The sequence below is a fragment of the Diaporthe batatas genome, assembly GCF_019321695.1.
Source record: "Diaporthe batatas strain CRI 302-4 chromosome Unknown Contig00006, whole genome shotgun sequence".
NCBI classification, from domain to species: domain Eukaryota; kingdom Fungi; phylum Ascomycota; class Sordariomycetes; order Diaporthales; family Diaporthaceae; genus Diaporthe; species Diaporthe batatas.
The window spans coordinates 2,349,900-2,368,429 of NW_025408553.1; the positions used below are offsets into that span (position 1 = coordinate 2,349,900).

General features: G+C 55.8%; 3 protein-coding genes across 3 annotated transcripts; 2 read left to right on the forward strand and 1 right to left on the reverse strand.

Moving 5' to 3' along the window:
* Positions 1–1,908: 1,908 nt before the first annotated feature.
* On the reverse strand, positions 1,909–12,667 carry KVR01_006290 (membrane morphogenesis protein VPS13). The gene is made up of 3 exons (XM_044789612.1): positions 12,412–12,667; positions 5,517–12,257; positions 1,909–5,459 (listed from the first exon to the last, which is right to left on the reverse strand). Exons 2-3 carry the CDS (start codon positions 12,005–12,007, stop codon positions 2,303–2,305), a joined length of 9,648 nt encoding a protein of 3,215 aa, XP_044645093.1. The 5' UTR covers positions 12,008–12,257; positions 12,412–12,667; the 3' UTR covers positions 1,909–2,302.
* A 493-nt stretch (positions 12,668–13,160) lies between these two features.
* On the forward strand, positions 13,161–15,673 carry KVR01_005896 (uncharacterized protein). The gene is made up of 3 exons (XM_044793925.1): positions 13,161–14,575; positions 14,653–15,588; positions 15,647–15,673. The coding sequence occupies exons 1-2, from the start codon at positions 13,884–13,886 to the stop codon at positions 15,053–15,055; spliced, it is 1,095 nt and encodes a 364-aa protein (XP_044644699.1). The 5' UTR covers positions 13,161–13,883; the 3' UTR covers positions 15,056–15,588; positions 15,647–15,673.
* Positions 15,674–15,798: 125 nt separating this feature from the next.
* KVR01_006400 (uncharacterized protein) lies at positions 15,799–17,699 on the forward strand. The gene is made up of 3 exons (XM_044788393.1): positions 15,799–16,417; positions 16,482–16,748; positions 16,817–17,699. Exons 1-3 carry the CDS (start codon positions 16,064–16,066, stop codon positions 17,561–17,563), a joined length of 1,368 nt encoding a protein of 455 aa, XP_044645203.1. The 5' UTR covers positions 15,799–16,063; the 3' UTR covers positions 17,564–17,699.
* The last annotated feature ends 831 nt before the right edge of the window (positions 17,700–18,530 follow it).

Sequence of the window (18,530 nt, forward strand, 5' to 3'; positions counted from 1 at the left end):
GCCCGAGCGCGGAATCCCACCACGCGCTTGACTCATTAAGGTAAAAGGCGACACTGGGGTAGCTGGGGATGGTTCTGGGCCCGCCCGGGGAAGTCTGGGGAAGGGCCACTAGAGAGAGAGCGCTCACGTTGGTCACATCGCGTACTCCGTACCCGACAGCCTGGTCAAGTCTCGCTAGGCCGTTGCCACATAGCCGATCCAATCACCACTCACGACCCCACGCCCCGCGGCTCGCTTGTTCCTTCTCGCAGGGGCACAGACGGTGAGATAACCCCGGCATTAGAGTTATTAGCGGATAATATGCATGAAGGATCGAACGCGTTGTCACTCTACAATGCGATATCCGGAACAATGGAGAATCAGGCACCGGATGCATGAAAAATGATGTTAGCAGCGTCAGTGTACACGGGAAAAAAGGTTTCGGAGTGAGAAACACTCGATGACGCTCGACCTGCCCCGCCAACAGAGGACTGATAGCTACGTCTTGAGTTAAAATCCGCGTGCTGGCGGTGTTGGTCAGACATTGAAGAGACAACAAGGCTACCTAGGTAGTTCTGTGCATGGACTCCGTAGAAAGGGCCCGCCATGACCCACTTGAGCACCAAATCATCATGTGGTCTGTCCGTGCGGATGAGAGTTAGCCTGGTTCTAATAATCGCTAGTTCCAGAGCAACAGATTCCAAGGACCGGCTTGACGTAAATAAGATAGATCGTGAGCTATTTGAACTGTGCAATAAGCGCTCGAGTGGGTGGGCGAATGAGATGAGGCATAGCAAAGTCGTTGAGAGCAAGTTAGAGTCCAGGGGGCCAAGTTGGATCTTGGTTACCTGTTTGCATCGGTTTTGTCCTTTATGATAGGGTCGGATGTCCGCTGCAGCTCCCTATCAGGTGACATGAATAGTGCCCCTTCCTAACATCGCAGCCTTGTCACTCAAGCCCGTGCATACTTGGGACGGATTGCTTTGATAGGTGTAAGCGGATTTAAGGAAGCCATGCTGCAGGTGGGCGTGGTAGCACTCGTCGATGGAGGGAAGTCCACTAAATGAATGCACCTCGATATTTACAACGATCGATTGGGATGGCTAATAAGAATAGTGTACTTGGTGTTTGAAAGTGTTCATAATACCTGTCGAAACTCTACCGATCGATAGCCCTAATTTTTCTCGTTCGAATGATATTGCATGTATCCTCAGGTAAGAGGCACTTTTGTTTCTAATCCCCATACATATGCAATGTACCTAGGTATGTGGTGCCTTCACACAGTGGTAAACGCTCGGCCCAGCGTTGGTTTCTAAAAAATAAAAAAAGAAACGACAGCGTCAATAACAGTGTAGAATACAATATAGACTACATGGGCACGGGGACTCAGCCTTATCATGCCGCACAGACAAGGCTAGGAGGCACTGGTCCTGACGGCGCCGCTGACTACTCAAGTACCCTAGAAAGCCGGGAGAACCGTAGGTCAGTCCGAGCCTTGCGTACCCGGGCGTGCCGAGTATCTAGTGGTAGAGTGGTATAGACGGCCTTCAGAGCGATACGCACTGTTGTTGCGGTCTCGACTCCGAAAGTACTTGACTAGTGTGGCCCACGGGCCGTCCTTGGACATGCCCTTGGGTATGACAAAATCAACTATGTGATACCTATGTACAAATCAACTTGGCAAACTGCCTGGTCTCGCTTCTATCCCGTAACTGAACGTCCGAACACATACATGGCGCTTTCATACAACCAGTAGTAAATGCCCAGGGTTTAAGGGAAAACCAATGCCAAACCTTATCAAATCGAAAGGCAGACAGACACCCACCCCACCAGGGCTCATCAACACTTACGTCAGCGCCACAGACCGCACCGCACCGCAGCGCGACCACGGAAGACCAAGCAAGAGGGATCGACCCAGTGAGCAAAAGACTACTAGATGCATCGTCTGTTGTTTAGTTATAGCTACCTGATAACAATGCCGCCAAGCCAGCCAGCCCGACGATCCAAGGATCCCATCCCACAACAACAAGGGCCGGAGAGAAGAGGGGACGGGACGCAAACACCTGTGCACCGTTGCTATGAGTATCCACCCCACCCCACCCCTTCATCATGTACGCCGCGATCTGATCACCACCGCATCTCATCTCTCCGGTCGGTCCATCATGTATATCTCCCCCCCACCGTTCTTATCTTTATCCTCGTTCTGTTCCGCTCTTCTCATCTCGTCCGCCCTGCTCTGTCCTTTCGTCCATACAATTCACCAACACCCGCCCACCAACGCAACCCCCCCACGGCAGCAAGGGCAAAAAAAGAGGAAATCAAATCACTCCATCCCCCTAAAACGGCGATTAAACTCCTCCACCGCCACCCCGACCATGCGGTACACAAACGTCCGCCCGCTCTCCTCCCCGATCGGGATGAACGGCCCGTTCGTGCCCCCCCGGAGCGTGAGGCTGAGCCCCGTGCGCTCCTTGGCGATGGTCTGCACGTCCTTGAGCGGGACGTCCCACTCCGTCGCCAGCCGCCGGCTCCTGATCAGCAGGATCCGCGCGTACGTGATCATGACCACCATGTCCTCGCGGGGGAGCTCCAGGTGCGCGATGTAGTTCTCGTCAAAGTACTTGCCGTTGTCCACCTGCTTCAGCCAGAACTGGCCCAGCGCCTCGCGCTGGTTGAAGGGCCGCACGATCCCGTCCGTCGGGATGAAGCGCGTCAGGCGCACGCGGTCCAGCTCCGAGCCGTCAAACACCGTCGTCGTGTTGCGGATGCCCTCGGCCGCGTTGGACGCCGCGTCCAGCACGCCGATGAGCGGCTTCGTCCCCAGGCCGAGCACGCCCTTGCCCACGCCCTTGAAGAAGCCGACCGCGCCTTCTGACTCGGCGCCCTCGAGGGGCTTGCGGACGACACCGCCCACGCCTGATGCCACCGACGTGATGAAGCTGTTAGCACCAGTCGTGAAGCCGTACAGGGCGTGCTTGGGCTTGTTCCTCGAACGCGTGATCCGCCGCCGGTCCTGGAACTGCTTGTCCAGTGTGGCTGCGGCAAGGCCCTTGCTCATAGCACCGGTGAACTTGGAGAACGAATCTGTCACACCGAAGACGGACTTCTTTAGGAACGAGGCTGCACCGCGGGCAACGCCCAAGCCGAGGTCTTCAGGCCTATCGGACATGATAAGTCCTTGGTAGGGCTCGTAGAAGACGTCTGCAATACCGGAGCTGATGTTGTTGAACAGACCGACGGGGTTGCCGAGGAAGTCTGCTGAACCGAGGACTTTGTGTACCTGGTAGATGGCTTCTTGAGCGTAGTGGTTGGATATGTTCTGAATCAAGATCGGAGTGGATACGCGCACATTGTCCAACATCAGCGCGTTCATACGAAGTGGAGCATCGTTGACATTGCCCATTGCCATCGTCATGATGTTGAAGAAGAACATGAGCGGGTTGCGGGACGAGGTTTTGTCTTCTGCGTTGATACGCTCAGTCCGCACAAAGGACAGGTCGATTTGCATGGGCTGGATGTTGAGCAGCTCGAAGTAGATGTCTTGGCCTGTCTGCTGTTGACTAGGCTCTGGGATGTCAAGGTTGTCGTCGCAGAGCTTGCCGCCCTCCTCGGCTTCGGTCCAGGTAGCACCGGGCACCTTGGAGAAGTCCAGCATGGCGAATATGAAGTCCTCGTCCAGATCAACAGTCATCTGCTGAAGAAGTATTGTCGCGTACTTGATGTACAGAACTCCGTACGAGTCATCCTTGACCCTGGTCACCATGGCATGCAGGGACGGGTGAGCATCAGTCTCCTGTGCCCGCTTGGGCACCACACTGGGGTACAGAATCATCGGGAAGATACCACCGTAAAGTTGGTTGTCAATCTGGATCCACTTGATTGCTAGACTGACAGTCTGCAAGAGCGGCGATTCACTGTACCGAAGCGTTAGGTCTCGGAACGTGACGTAAGCAAGTTCCCTCAGCTGAGAGTTGATCAGCGAAACGCCAATGCCAGCGAGCTTGAGCTGGGCCCGGAACTTGGTGCCGGTGTCCTGATCCTTGGCCTCGAAGCCCGCCGTGCTAAGGTTTCCAGTGGAGCCGGACATAGACTTCTGGCGGTAGAGACTCTTGGATTGCTTGAAGTTTGACAGGATCAGCGTCTGGGTCGGTCCGTCGGCAGCCACATTGATATCAATAATCTTCTGACCGCCGGCGCTCGTGTTGAACCTCATTGGGACGAGATTACCAATCTCCGCCAGTTTGACATGCCTCTCTTTATTGAAGGCGGAGATGACGACCTCCCGGTGCTTCGCTGCTGGGAAGTCCCAAGCATAAGGCATGATGCTTCGAGGTGGTAGTCGGTAACGGATAGGTCGCCAACCCGAGCGGTCCTCGACTCCATCTTCGTCAATGTTGGGGTTGGCTTGGTAGAACGTGAACTCGGTATCACTCTCGTTGCGCATCGAAAACGGCCACTGCTTAGTCTCCAAGCTCATTTTGAGGAAGATGGTGGCGTCCTCCATCAGGATCTCCACGCGGATCAGTCGTTGGCGTTGACCCGCTTTGGCGATCTTGATGTGGGCGGTGCCGAGGTCCGAGATATTGAAGGGCGACGTCCACTGATTGTCAACGCCAGGATGGCAGAGGCATAACTGCTTGACGGAGCCCTTCTTGAGGAAATGTAGGGGTCTCAGCTGACCAGCCTTAATGGTCATGAGATCGGATGAACTTGGCTCCCTGATGTTGATCTCTTCTCCGATCTTATTCTGGACGATAAATCTCGGCGCCAGGGTGACAACCTTGGTCATCTTGTATTTGCCCTCGCCTGACTCCACAATGATGCCGACATGGATTTCGGAGCTGCGGTTCGAGGACGGCAGCACGACGTCCGCGGCACTTCCGATGGCGTCGAAACTCTGAGGCTTGCTCCATTCCGAGTTGCCGACCTTGAGCATGGCTCGGTTGCGATGGTCGTCACTACCATACGAGAACATAAGTGGGGAAACCTTGCGCTCGCCTTCAGTAACATCAACGAGTAGTCCGGGTTGGCCGGCCGCCGCTTTCGCTTGTTGCAAGAAGCCCTTGTGGCGAATTTGGATGTCCAGGCCTGTCTTGTTCAGGATGACATATGGGCAGTAGACCGTCACCTTGAACGCACCGCCGCTGTCTGGGATGCGGTGATAATGCAACTTCAGGTTGAGCTGGAGGCCCTGGTCGTCCTGACACTTGAGCGTGTGCTCTTTCTTGAAATCCTCAGAGCTGCCGGAGTTGATGATGGCGAATTCGCTTGGCTTGAACACCGTGTCCTGCATATCTACACTGAGCAACAGGAGGCGTGAGAGCTCCGTCACATGAACCGGGCTGACTCCTCCCTTTCGCAGGAAGTTCGACCAGTCCTTCTTGGTGTTCTTATCGTAGATTCGGTACTTGAAGTCGTACGGCAGAAGGTTCTCAAGCGTCACCGGGGCGGAAAGCTTGAGCTTCATGTTGGGGTAGTTCCTGCGCAGAATGTTAGTCCTCGTTGACCGAATTTGTTCAGTGGCTGGCTGCACTTACTTGGTAGTGGGATTAGAGCGGTCAAATGTCGCGTTCATCTGGAAGTAGAACGGCTCGCCATGTTCGCCCTTGCAGACCATGGTTCGGGTCGGCCTCTTCAAGAGATCCCTCCACCACAAGGACTCACTGGACCAGGCATATCCGAAGCCGCTATCAGGTCGGACAAGCAAGCTCTTCATGTACACGGCGCCGACTGGAGCTGGACGTGCCTCGCCAGGTGCGATTTTCTCGATCTTGAGCAGGTCGCCTTCCTGAGCATCGAATACACCCAACTCGACCGGGATCTGAGTAGCATTCTCCACGATCAAGGGGCTGCGGAGCGTGACATATTTGACGTTGTCAGAGCCCAGCTTCACGTCAACCATGAGACGGTGTGAGACGTTGTCCCTCTTTGGCTTGAGCGAGTAGAGGAACTCGCCCTCGCGATTCAGGCGGATATTCTTGAGCACGTCAAAGCCACTGCCCTCGAGCTGGACCGCGACAGCCGTGCTCGCCATGCTGTCGGTCAGCATATTCTCACGCATCTTCTCCCAGTGTTCGAAGCTCCACGGGGCGTCTTTGCCATCCTCGAGGCGCACGCTGATGTCCTCTTCGCTCGTGGGGTTCTTGCTGCGGACAACGACCTCGAAGCCAGTGTAGTTCCGAATCCGGTATGGCGACTCCGTGCCCCTGGGTTTGCCGAGGACATCTTCGTCCTGAGTCAGGAAGGCAAACGATTTCGAGGCCAGGGCGATGGTATTGGTAGTGACCGTGATGTCAAACGTCTTCTTTGACGTCACATCAACAGAGAGCAGCCCTGTGTCTTGCTCTCTCGCAACACCGAGGCCGACTGACCATGGCTCAAGTAGTGGCTCCCAGGCAGACTTCGAGAAGTTGTACACATTAACGTACATCTCTATCGGCACTTCAGCCTTCAAACTAGACGACCAGTCCTCGGCCGTCGCAGTGAAGTTCTTGATGCTGAGATCCAAGATCGGAAGTTCATGTAAGTCCCCAATCAGCACCACACGAATGCCATCGATAGTAGCCGTGAGCTCCTCCCGTCTTCGTGGTTTCTTGACCACGTCGTGAGGCTGACCCTTGCCTTTGTTACTAGGAGCAGTCGAATGTCCGCTTACGGCTGTGGCGGGCTTGCCAGACTTCGACTTCTGGGCGGCAGTTGTGGCCCCCCTGCCACTGGCTGTTCGCTGTTTCATCCCTGCCTGGCGAAGCTCTTTTGCCTTTTTATCACCGGCGCTAGGTTTTTCCTGAGTCTTGTCGTCTCCCGAGAGTTCGGACGCCTTGCTAATAATCTGGAGGGCAATCAGAATGTCTCTGAGCGAGAGACGCAGAATCAGCGGCTCGATATCGATGTGGAGGTTCGTCAAGTCTGGTTTCGAACTATCCATGGACATTTGGATGGAGAAGTCGTCGAGAATCCTCAGTCTCGAGTCCTCAAACCGGTCCATGCGACACAAAAACATGCCCACTTCTGAGACCTGGAAGGTCAGCGCGTGCTGCTGCGACAGTAGCACCTGCTTAGTGCCCAAGACAATCGCCTCGCTACTTGCGCTGAGAGGGTTTGCGATAAGGATAACCTGCGCATCGACGATGTTAACGCGGAAGGCAATGCTCATCTTAGAATCCTCTTGGTCCTTCTGTTCCGTCTTGGACGGCGACCTCGTGCTGACCGAGGGTCTTGGCGACTGGATGCTGGACTCGCGACGAGCAATGCTAACTTGCATGCTATCCGCATCACTCTCGTCCGGTGTCTCCATCTCCACCTCGTCTATGGGGCTAGGCTCGTCGACCTGAAGACCGGTCATGATAAAGCTTTGGAGTGCGAAGAGATAGTCGAGGGCGAAAATGATTCTCGGTGAGTCTATCGCGGCCATGGCAATGAGATTGCGCTCCTTGCCGCCAGATATCGTCACGCTCGCCATAAACTGCTGCACACTCTTGTTCCCGCTCGTCATGATGCGACGGAACTTGTTGGTCTCCCTGGGACGAGAGTCGTGGATGGTGAAACTCTGGATGACGAACTCTGCCTCCAGGCTACCGTTGGCTTGCATCCGGGTTTTAAGCTTACTATCATCCAGACTGAACTTGCCCAAGCTGGCCGACTCCAGGTTGCCAACCGGTCGGCCCTCAGGGGCATTGATGAGCTCCAAACCGACAGTAGGCACCTTGAAGACAAGATCGAGCTTAGTCCACGTATCGCCGTGGGTCCCGAGCTCGGGCTTCATGTCAACAGTGTCATCTTGACTGTTGTCCTCTGACCTCGGCAGCGTCCGGGCTCGTTGCAAGGTGCCCGAGTCAACGTCTTGCTCGGCTTGCTCGGCTTGAACATCTGCGTCACCAGAAAATGCCGCAGGCACCGATTTCGAAATCGCAAGCAATGCCTTCATCTGATATTGAGTGATCTTAAGGTTGACTTGAGACAAACTACCATCAATCTCAAGCTCGGGACGCTTTTGACCGTTCTTGTGCTCAGCATAGATGATGCTGAAGCCCATGTCAACGTTGTCGATTAACTCCAGCTCCTCGGATTTGTCATCGTCGTAATGGAACAAGCTGGTGAGCCTAACGTTGCGGATGCCAGCTGACATCTTGTTTGCGATTTCAGAGTCTGCCGAGTCATCGAGCGGGGCGAACTGATTCTGTGCGTAAATCTCTCCCAGATATGCGGTGATGAGGTCTCGGTTGGCACGCCCAGGCGTCACGGCGGCGGGGAAGATTACAATGGGCGTCTTGATGATCACGTCAAGCTTGATGCGGCTGGTACTCTGCTGCAGCTGTTGTGCCTGGTTTGCAGCAGCCTGACGAGCAGCATTATATATGGCTTGCATCTTGCCGAATTTGACCATGAACTCCACAATCTTGCGGAAAGGCTCTTCGAGGAAATTGACCTTGACGGAGCCAGCACGCAGGTATATAGACGAGTCGTATCCGGGGTATGATTTCTCGTTCTTCGAATCGAAGGTCTCGTACCTAAAGTCGGCAAGGTCATCTCCCTGGATTGTGATGAGCTTTCGGATGGGTGAGTCTGCAGAAACGCCAAGGTTTACGTCGTCGACTAGACTGAGGTCGCCCAACTTGGTGTTAACCCGCATCGTAGTACCTAGAAGGAAGACGCCAACCTCAGCATGGTTGAAAGAAAGCGTGGCCAGCCGTATTCCATCGTTATTGAGAACGAGCTGAATCCTCTTCAGATCGACCCTTACTCGGATGGCGGCAGCAGCGGCTTGTTGGGCTGGTTCTGGCGGCTCGACGGCGATGTCCACTTCCGACCCGTCATCTGTGATGGCTTTCTGTTGCTGTTGATTGTTATTTCCAGGATTACTGAAAGTGACAAGGATGAAGTCGAGCAGGGTCAGTAGCGTCTTACGCGTCACGACGAGGTTGATGGTCGCGATCGCAACATTCACGTTCGTCTCCACCCCTTCGTAGACCGACATGAACTCTGGCGACTCCCGCTTCACTCGGACGACATTGACCTTAACCAACGCCCGGTGTTCCTTTTTGTCTTCGACATCACCCGACGAGACAATTGACTTGAACTCTGCTGGTGGCTGCTCCACAAAATCATCGACTGTGACTGAGCCCAAAGACACATCTGCAACCATGTCAAATGGCCTCATGTAGTAGTTGACCTCGAAATTCTGGGCCACAAGCTCAACGAGGAGGGCATCAGGATTCTTCCCGTCGGGGTCACTCTTGTACAGAGAGCCGCGCAATTCGTCCACAGTGAACTTGAGCTCGAAAGTCTTTTGTTTCAACTTTAGCTGCACGCTTGGTTGATCGTCCGTCGCATCTTCAAAGGTCTCTTCGTCTTCGTCAATGTCGTCGAGGACAATCGCCTGGTCCTTGGTCGCGGTGAAGGGGAGAAGTTGAGAAGACCGTCTCCGTGAAACTTTGGGACTGCGTGGTTGAGATCGACTCGAACGCCTCGAGACATTGCTCTGGAGACGTGGACGGTTAGGCTGCTGCGGCTCTGGCTCGGAATCATTGCCAAACTTGGGTAGCGCTACGTCGATCAACTTCATCAGACTCTTGTATTTGGTATCAGATGCTGTCACATGCAGAAGGGGGAGATGTCCGGAAACTCGAAGCTTGGCCAGGTTCGGAGCTTTGGGCAAGATGGACAGCTGAACAAGGAAGTCGATGTTGATCTGCTCGACAACATGCATTGTGGAGCTCTCTCCCTTAGTAGACAGCTGGGACTTGGCCTCTGCGATGGACGGGCCGATGAGCAATTGAGTGGACGTGAGCTTGACGATGAACTTGTCGTACATCAATGACTCGAGACGCTTGTGGTCCTCGTCGGTGTATGCCGAGTTGTGTTTGGATTGTACATCCTTCAACGTCTCTCTGTCAACCAGTTCGGAGTTGACACTGATATGACCGGCATCCAGAATCATGCACGTCGAGTTTTTTGTAGTGATGCTCTGCGGTACAATGATCAGAGGCGCTTGCAGGTCGAGCATAGCATTGATAGTCTTGTGCTCCTCCAAGGCAAACTCGAGACCTGCCCTCGTTTGCTGTCTCAGCTCTTCGACCGTTGCTCCTGCACTCTCCATGAGGGCGGTGATTGATTCCATGTGACGTTCTGGTGGACGGAAAAACCCAACAACACCAACAACGATATTTGGATTCCACACGACCTCGAGGGGCTTCAGTTTGGCCTTGACGGCGAAATCGCCCTGGCCGTCCAGGGGATTCTGCTCTAGCTCCAGATGGAAGAAGGCTTCCTCGCTCGACTTCTCCAGCTCGGCGATCGAGAGGCGCTTTTGCTTCTTGCGGTCCGGTGCATCTTTGACTCGCACAATCTCCGGGTACAGGCTGTCGGGTGTGGTGCCATCGTTGACCCGTAGACCGCCCAGGCTAACTTCAGTGAGGAAGGAATCCGGACGAGCGAGGGCCTTAGCCTTGAAGACATCGAAATGCAGGCTCAGGAGATCCTTGGGGTTCTTATGTGGGCTTTGGCGCAGCGTGAAACTTCCAGTGCTGAGCGAAGTCTCGACCTGGAACTTTACGCTGTCTCTTGGCGTGTCAACTGCATCGGCCAGCGCCGCTTTCTCGTCCCAGTCGATGGCCTCGTACAGCTCCTGCCTCTGCTCCTCTGTCATCTGTGTGTTTTCGTCGTCGGACGTTGTCTGTTCCTGGGGCTTCGACCCCCAGATCCAGTCGACCCAGCCTTGTGGTTGTTCTTGCTTGGGTGGCTGATTCTTCAGGGCCGCGGCATTCTCCTTCTTAAGCTGGTTGCGAGCCAGAGATCTCCAGAAACGGAGATCCTCGTAGTCGAGCTTCCACTCGAGCTTGTTCAGATCGTCATTCTCTTGCTGCGAGAGCTGCTGACTCTGCTTCTTCTTCTTGAAAAGCTCGATGTATCGTATCCGGTCGTCCCGGCGCTCCTTGAAGTATTCCCATGACCATCGTCGGTTGCGCTCGTGGATCTTGCTAAGGACCGCGTCACCGGCGAACTTGAGCCAGGCACGTGGGTCTTCCTTGGGTCTGACACCCTTGGGCTGGTACTTCTTGTATTCCTGGTGACGGATGAAGTAGTGGAAAAGGTCCACCATCATCAATGAGTCTCGGTATTGGTCGTCATCAAGAACGACACCGATCTCGTCGAAGAGCAGGTTCGCCTTGTATTTTGGGATGTGCACATCGCCTGACTTGTCTAGTTCGATCTTGGCTTGCCCACTAACAGGCTTCAGGATGAACTGGTGGTTGACCCCGACATTCTTGTCAGTCGTGCCAATCATTGCCTTGAAGGTCTTGATCATCTCGGAATGCTCCATTGGTGGCTCATCGGAGGAGCTGGCCTCCCGGCCGGAGCCGTAGAGCTTAGTATCGGTATTCCAGTACACCGACAGGGCGCCGAGGGTGGCTAGCTTGTGGGTGGTCTTGGAGGAGTCCTGGATGAAGGTTGGCTTCCAGTTGCCGTCGGTGCTGACAGCACTGAATTCCTCAAGCGTGACACCCAGGGCAAAGGGGTGCCCTGGGGCCGATATCGAGTCTTCGTATCGCACGTGGATGTTCTTGACCGTGACCTGCAAGTTGTCGACGATCTTGGTGACCAGGCTGTCTGTGAAGCTCTGGCTCTTCTTTTGCTCTTCCTGTGTCAGGCCCTCTTGTGACCGCTCCTTCAAGAGCTCGGCAGAATCCAGCTTCTCCATCTTGATCCTCTGCTTGCGGCGGTCCTCCTCGTCCTCGTCATATTGGGCCTCCTCTTTTGGGCTTGCCAGCAGGAAGACATTCTCGATAAGGATGCGCACCGGGGCGCCGCGGAGGTTGGACCAGGGGATGATCAAGGTCAGCTCGCTGAGGTGGCCCTCGACGACGTTTATGGGGAGGTTGAGCTGGTCGAGGGCCTCCTTGCGAAGCTCGAGGTCCCGCAGCTTGACGTCTCCAGACCAGATGCCGACTTTTAGCTGTGTTGGGTCGAAGTTCTTGACGTACATGCCCAAGAAGCGGTTGAGCAGACCGGCAACGAGTCCCTCAAGCATGATGGGCAGTTGTGTGGCCGGTTACCCAGGCCGGGGTACGATGGAACTTGTAAGTTACGTCGCACAGGTCATCGATTACTTGGACACGAGGCAGGCAGACTCGAGGAGGCGGAGGAGGCACGGCAGTGAGAACAGCAGCGGTGGTTAAGAGACGTGTCGGGTGACAGGGACGGTGAGGTCGGATGAAGCTGGTTAGGGTATCTCGTCACGTCGTCATTCAAAAAGGAAGGGAGGGCAAGTCGCTAAGTTGCTGCTGGCGCCAGACGGACTATTAGCCTAGCTTCTACCAAGGACGAAGGAACCGCCGTCGTATTGCCCAACCACAGCTTCACGGCGTCAGGCTCCTAGACAGAATCACCGAGCCACCCGGAGAGAGGGGCAGTGAAGAGAGGGTGCGCACGTACTCAATGAATAGAGACGGAGACGAGTGGCTGCTGCGTAGGGCGGAAAGTAAACAAAGGCTGTGTTGGCCGTGGCGAAGCCGATGCGGAATCAAGGAAGGGCAAAAAAATAAGAAGCAGCAAGTGGAGGGATCATGCAACCGGCAAAGCAGTTAGTTTGGCACAGGACAGGCTGGAAGAGAATGCAGCAAGCAGCAATACTGGGGAACTTGGATGCTGGCAGTATTGGGCCGAACCAGGGAGGACGGGTAGGAGTGGGAATTGGGACAGGACAATGGATGGCAGAGGCAGAACCCGGTTCGACGTCAGCCATAAAATGGAGGGGGGGTGGAAGCAGGCTGTGGCGCAGATGACGATTCGCAGCAGATCCTCGCGGCTCGAGTTGTGGCACACTAGGAACAAGGAGGAGCTCCAGGCCGGGTTGGGGCCAACACTGCCAGGACCGCACTACTGGGTGGGGCAGGGACTGGCAGACTGGTCGTGAGTTGCTGCCAGGAGCTGCAGGTGACAAGGGGGGCTTTTGGTCCTTCCTCGACGTCACTCGCCCGACGCGTCAGGAGCTTGGGCCATCGACCCATCTTCCGTGTCCTCTCCCCCACTTTCTACCCCCTCCCCCCACCTGTGCAGCTGTGTCGGGCAGGTGTGGGGCGAGACAACCCTTACCCTTTTCTTTTTCGATCGAGGAAATATGGAGCAAAAATGCATCCCTTCCCTCATGAAGGGCCCCAGAAAGCTTGACTTGACATACCACAGGCGATTGCCGCAGATGCATAAGCTTAAATGATAAACTCCTGCTGACCCTTGACATATAAAGTCGCTCAGATTTCTGCAATGTCATTGCCTCTACGTTGTCTCATGCACTCTGGCTGTAGTGGTTTGTGTTGACGGCCCCAAAGTGCATCTCATATATTCTGTGCAGCTGACCTGTCGACTTTGCTTTACACGACCGCCACAGGATCAATTCACGGCAGTATACTGCTTTTGATCCTCTTGAGCATAAAAGAGGCTTGCCGTGAGGCTATCTTCAACAACCACCACCCAAGTTTAGGTTCGCCCGGACTCTTCCCAAGAAAATAACATCCGAGGCCAGGGGACCCTAGGCAGACTCCGGTACCCTCTTCACTAAATTTCCTTACACGTTCGTAACCTTTTTCATTCGCTCATTATTGCCAGATGCATTTTAATGGGGACCACAGTTCGGATGAATAAAGTGTCCATCTCTGTCAAGCCAGCACAAGTACTGAGCCTGCCGAGCACAAGGCGCAGCATCATGACACGAACTCGAGATGGAGTCGTATTCGGATCCCAGAACGAGCCGAGGAGTAGACGAGACCGACTTGTGATTGCCTAATAATCTCCAACAAGAAGCCCGTCATTTAGTGCTGCCAGGGGCCGCTTCTTCAACCACCAACGTGCATTGTGTCTGTGACACTCACACCCTCGCAACAAATTCACAACCCAGAGAAACAATTACAATGGCAGAAAAAACAGAGCCAAAGACAGCTTCATCACCACCGCCCTGCAAGGGCACCATCCTCGTCACAGGCGCCAACGGCGGCCTGGGCAGGGGCTACATCACCGCCCTCAGCAGAACCCCCTACGCCAAGGCCCATCGTGGCATCTACCTGGACCGCGACGACGCCGCGGCGCGGGACCTGGACGCCTTCGTCAAGGCCAAGGTGCAGCCGAGGTGCCCCGGCCACGAGTACGAGACGGCGGCCCTCGACCTGGGCAGCCTGGCCAAGATCCGCGCCTTCGCGGCCGACATCAACGCCCGCGTGGCGAACGGCTCCCTCGGGCCCATCCGCGCCCTGGTCCTCGTCGCGGGCTACCTGGACGTCGCGCCCGAGGCCTCCAAGCCCCGGCGCTTCACCGAGGACGGCCACGAGATGGTGTGGGGCATCAACTACCTGGCCAACTTCCTCCTGGTGCTGCTCCTCCTGCGGTCGATGGACAGCGAGCACGGCCGCGTGGTCATGGTCTCCAGCTGGTCGCACAACCCGTACGACAGGCGGAACGCCGTGACCAAGCACCTCGGCCTGCCCGAGTACAAGGTGCAGTACCGCGATACCGAGGCCCTGTCCAAGGGCGTTGAGTACCCGGATGACGGGCAGAAGGCCGGGCTGAGGAGATACGGGGCCAGCAAGGCGTGTCTGGTGATGTTCATGTGAGTCTCTCTCACTTCCGTCGACATCCCCCGGCGCCTGCCTGCAACAAATGAGCTCACGCAAAAGCAACAAACAGGTTCGAGCTCCAGCGGCGCCTCTCGGTGGACCCGGAGCTCTCCAAGATCTCCGTGCTGGCCATGGAGCCCGGCGCCATGGTCACCAACATCTCGAACGGGGCCAAGATGCCCTCCAAGACCGTGACCAAGGTGGTGGTGACGCTCTCCAAGCTGACGTCTGCCGTCGCGCCCAACTCGCCCCTGCGCACGCCCCTCAAGTCCGGCGAGCACCTGCTGCGCGCCACCTTCGACACCAGGGAGCTGGGCGAGCGCCCCAAGGCCGCCTACCTCGACGGCGGGAAGAGGCGGAAGCCCGGTGCCGAGGTGCAGGACGAGGAGAAGCAGAAGAGGCTGTGGGGCGATACTTTGACGCTGGTGAGGCTGGATCCGGGCGAGACGGCGCTCCAGGACCTGAGTGTCTAGGCACGATGTTTCCGACCCTGCAACCCGAGCTTTATGCTGGCCATTTTAGAGATCGGATATTCGCACCCGCAAAAATGGAGGGTACACCTAAGCCCCAAGGAATAAACTCCTATAGGACAGCCTCCTACAGGACAGCCTCCTACAGGACAACCTCCTAGGACAACCTCCTAGGACAACCTCCTAGGACAACCTCCTAGGACAACCCCTATGGAATAACCTCCTCTAGGAAAACCTTCTTTGGGATAATATCCTATAGGATTCGCCCATAAGACAACTAGTTCGGTGCTGACCTGAGTACTTTGATCTCTAAGCTGCCCACCTAGGTACTAGGGGTGTACCCTCCATTTTGGCGGTGCGAATATCTGGTCTCCCATTTTAATAGGAAGGGTTCCTGTAAATTTTATTGGCAAATATGGAGTCCAAAGGTTTATGTCATGAACGGAGTTAGGATCAACAAAAGCATTTTTCGGATTTGTTCTTGTTTCTATTGCCTGTGGACCTTGTAGGCGTGTTCTGCAGTCAATGGTAAATAGGTGAGTGAGGCCATCGCCAATTGCCGCCGAAATGGGCAAGATCGGCTAATCGGCCAAGCCCCAAGAGCCTGGACCTAGATGCGCGACAGGGGGCTACCGCCTGAGATTAGGGGGATGACGCAAGGGTTGGGGCTGGATCTTGGTAGCTGGAGCTGGGAGCTCTGCCGCGGCTCAGTGACGTCAAGGCTGTGTAACGCTGCGGTAGATAGCTTCAGGTCCCGGGAGCGGGCGATCTTGGTCCAGGTATCTGGTTTCCAGAATATGATGTGAATTCTGGGTAACGGTGCGGTTGCCAGGATATTTCTCGGCACCCCCGAGAGGTTATAGTCCTTACTTCTCCCAGCTTCCAGTTCTGGGACTGCCAGTGTCCAATTCTCGAGCACGCCTTCGCTTGCTCTCTCTCAATAATAAGAACGACTACGATATCCCGAGACCAATCCTTGGCCGTGCCCACGAAACCTGCACCAATCCCAGAATGCTTCGAAGCACGAGACCACTCCTAGGGGTCCCAGCAAGGGGCCTCCCCAGGGCGACAGCCTCAATTGCACCATTCTCGACCTCCCAGACACGAAAACACACCTCCGGGACACCGCGCCGAGCCCAGCCCCCCGCGGCGAGGCGGCCGGGACAGCTTGGCCCATTGGTGCAGCGGGCGGGTTACGCCAATGACAACACACGGGACACGAAGCTCGAGAAGGAGGTGGCTCGGAAGAAGCTCGAGTCCCACCCGGAACAGGTCACCGAGGACTCGAGCACCCGAGCATCCTACGAGGGGCCACAGACCAGGCCCAGCGACCCCAACACCACCGAGGGCGTGAAGAAGGACCTGGTCAGTCGTTGAAACAATGGGGTTGAAAGGGAATTGGCATCCTGCTAACACTCTGAACTCATAGAACCGGCTGGTCGACACGTTCAAACTCGAAGAAGTGCCTTCGATCTCGCTCAAGCTGGGCCTCGCCGGCACACTGCCTTACCTCGGAACATCTCTGGGCACAACCTACCTCGCCTGGGTCCTGAACACGGAGTGGCCGTCCCAGTCCCAGTTCCTAAACCACTTCCTGATGAGCCACGAGAGCGCGAGCCACTACCTGCACCTGCTCGAGCCAGTCCAGGTGGGCTACGGGGCAGTCATCATCTCCTTCCTGGGCGCCATCCACTGGGTAAGGACCGGGCCAGACCACGCATCCTTCCAACATCATGGGCCGAAGCGCTAACAAATCCCCCCCAGGGCCTCGAGTACGCAGAGAAGCACCCCGACAAGGCCCGCACGACCTTCCGCTACGGCCTGGGCGTGCTGGCGCCCGTCCTCGCCTGGCCGACCATGGTCATGCCGGTGCAGTACGCCCTGACCTCCCAGTTCGCCGCCTTCACCTTCATGTACTTTGCCGACGCGCGCGCCACGACGCGCGGGTGGGCGCCCACCTGGTACAACACGTACCGCTTCGTGCTGACCGCCATCGTCGGCGCGTCGCTCTTCATCAGCCTCGTCGGCAGGGAGAAGGTCGGCGCCGAGGCGCCGCGGCTGTCGGGCCTGCGCGAGAGGTTCCACAAGGAGGGGCCCGACCACCTCGAGATGAAGAGGCTCGAGGAGATGGAGGCCGTCGAGCTCGAGAAGAACAGGCGGAAGAAGGCGGCCGAGGACAGGAGGGCGGCTGCCGAGGAGGAGATCCGGAGGCTTGAGGAGGAGAAGGAGAGTGCTGATGCTGATGCGAAGGAGGCTGCGGAGGGGAAGCCCGTCAAGAAGGGTAAGGGGGGTAAGCCTGCGAAGGGCAAGGGTGAGGGTAAGGATGCTAAGGAGTCCAAGGGGGAGGAGAAGTCTGAAGGGGGTGACGAGGATGAGGGCAAGGACGAGAGCAAGAATGATGAGGGCAGCGATGGTGAGGAGGAGGGTAGCAAGGAGGGGGGAGGTGAAGACAAGAAGGGAGAAAAGAAGGAAGGCAAGAAGGACGACAAGAAGGATGACAAGTCCGAGTAATCTTTGGAGCGAAGGCTTTTTTGCGAGGCGTTCTGGTCCGGGTCACATATTAGCATTTCCTTCGGCTCGATCAACTGTCATCCTGTCTAGAGCGAGACTAGTCTAGATAATTTAACATAATAGTCTGTTAAAATGATCCTTGAGAATCCCATCACCTCAGGGCATGAAAGCCACCGCGGGTGTACCCAGGTATGCGATTCTACCAGCTATATCGGCCAAAAGTACTTAGGTATATCCTCTACTACGACAACGTCGATTCCATCTTCAAAACACGACTGCGCCAAAAGAGGGTGGTCGAATGCCACCACAAGGGAACATTGAAAAGGACCACATCGTCATTTGGACAAATTCGCCTAGGCACGGTGGCCAGCGAAGGTGCCCGGTTGCGTTACATTCCCCAATGCTCTGCTCGCACACGTGCGTGCCTCATCCCAACTCGTCGGCAGCCCGCCATTCACATGCGGTTCCGCCTCACAGGCATCCCAAGGTAAAACAAATCATGCGGCTCCAGCGCAGGGATCCGGCGCACGGGACGAGGCGCTGGTAACACGTCAATCCTGTGAAAATTGCCTGATCGGGCTGGCTATTCGATGTTGAGCTGGCGTCGGCGTACGTCATCTTTCATCGAGTGCAGAATGTGATCTTCTGGGGATATAATAGTTGTGCGCTGGCACGTATTGAGACTGTCGAGAGGGCATCAATATTATTTAACTTCGCACTCTTACCCCCACCGACTGCAGGCTTTTTGTGGTCTTCTTAAGTTCAAGTTATGCACCAAGTGCCACTTTAAAGCGCTACATTGATCTTCCGTCCTCGAATCACACTCAAACGTTATTATGGACCCGTAAGCCTTCTCCCATCCACCCACCCCCTCTGACCACTGGCAGTTCATAGGGCTAATGCTGACCTGCCTACCTACCCTCAGCGCCGCAGAGCCACATCGCGCGCACGGCCCGAGGCGAGGCGT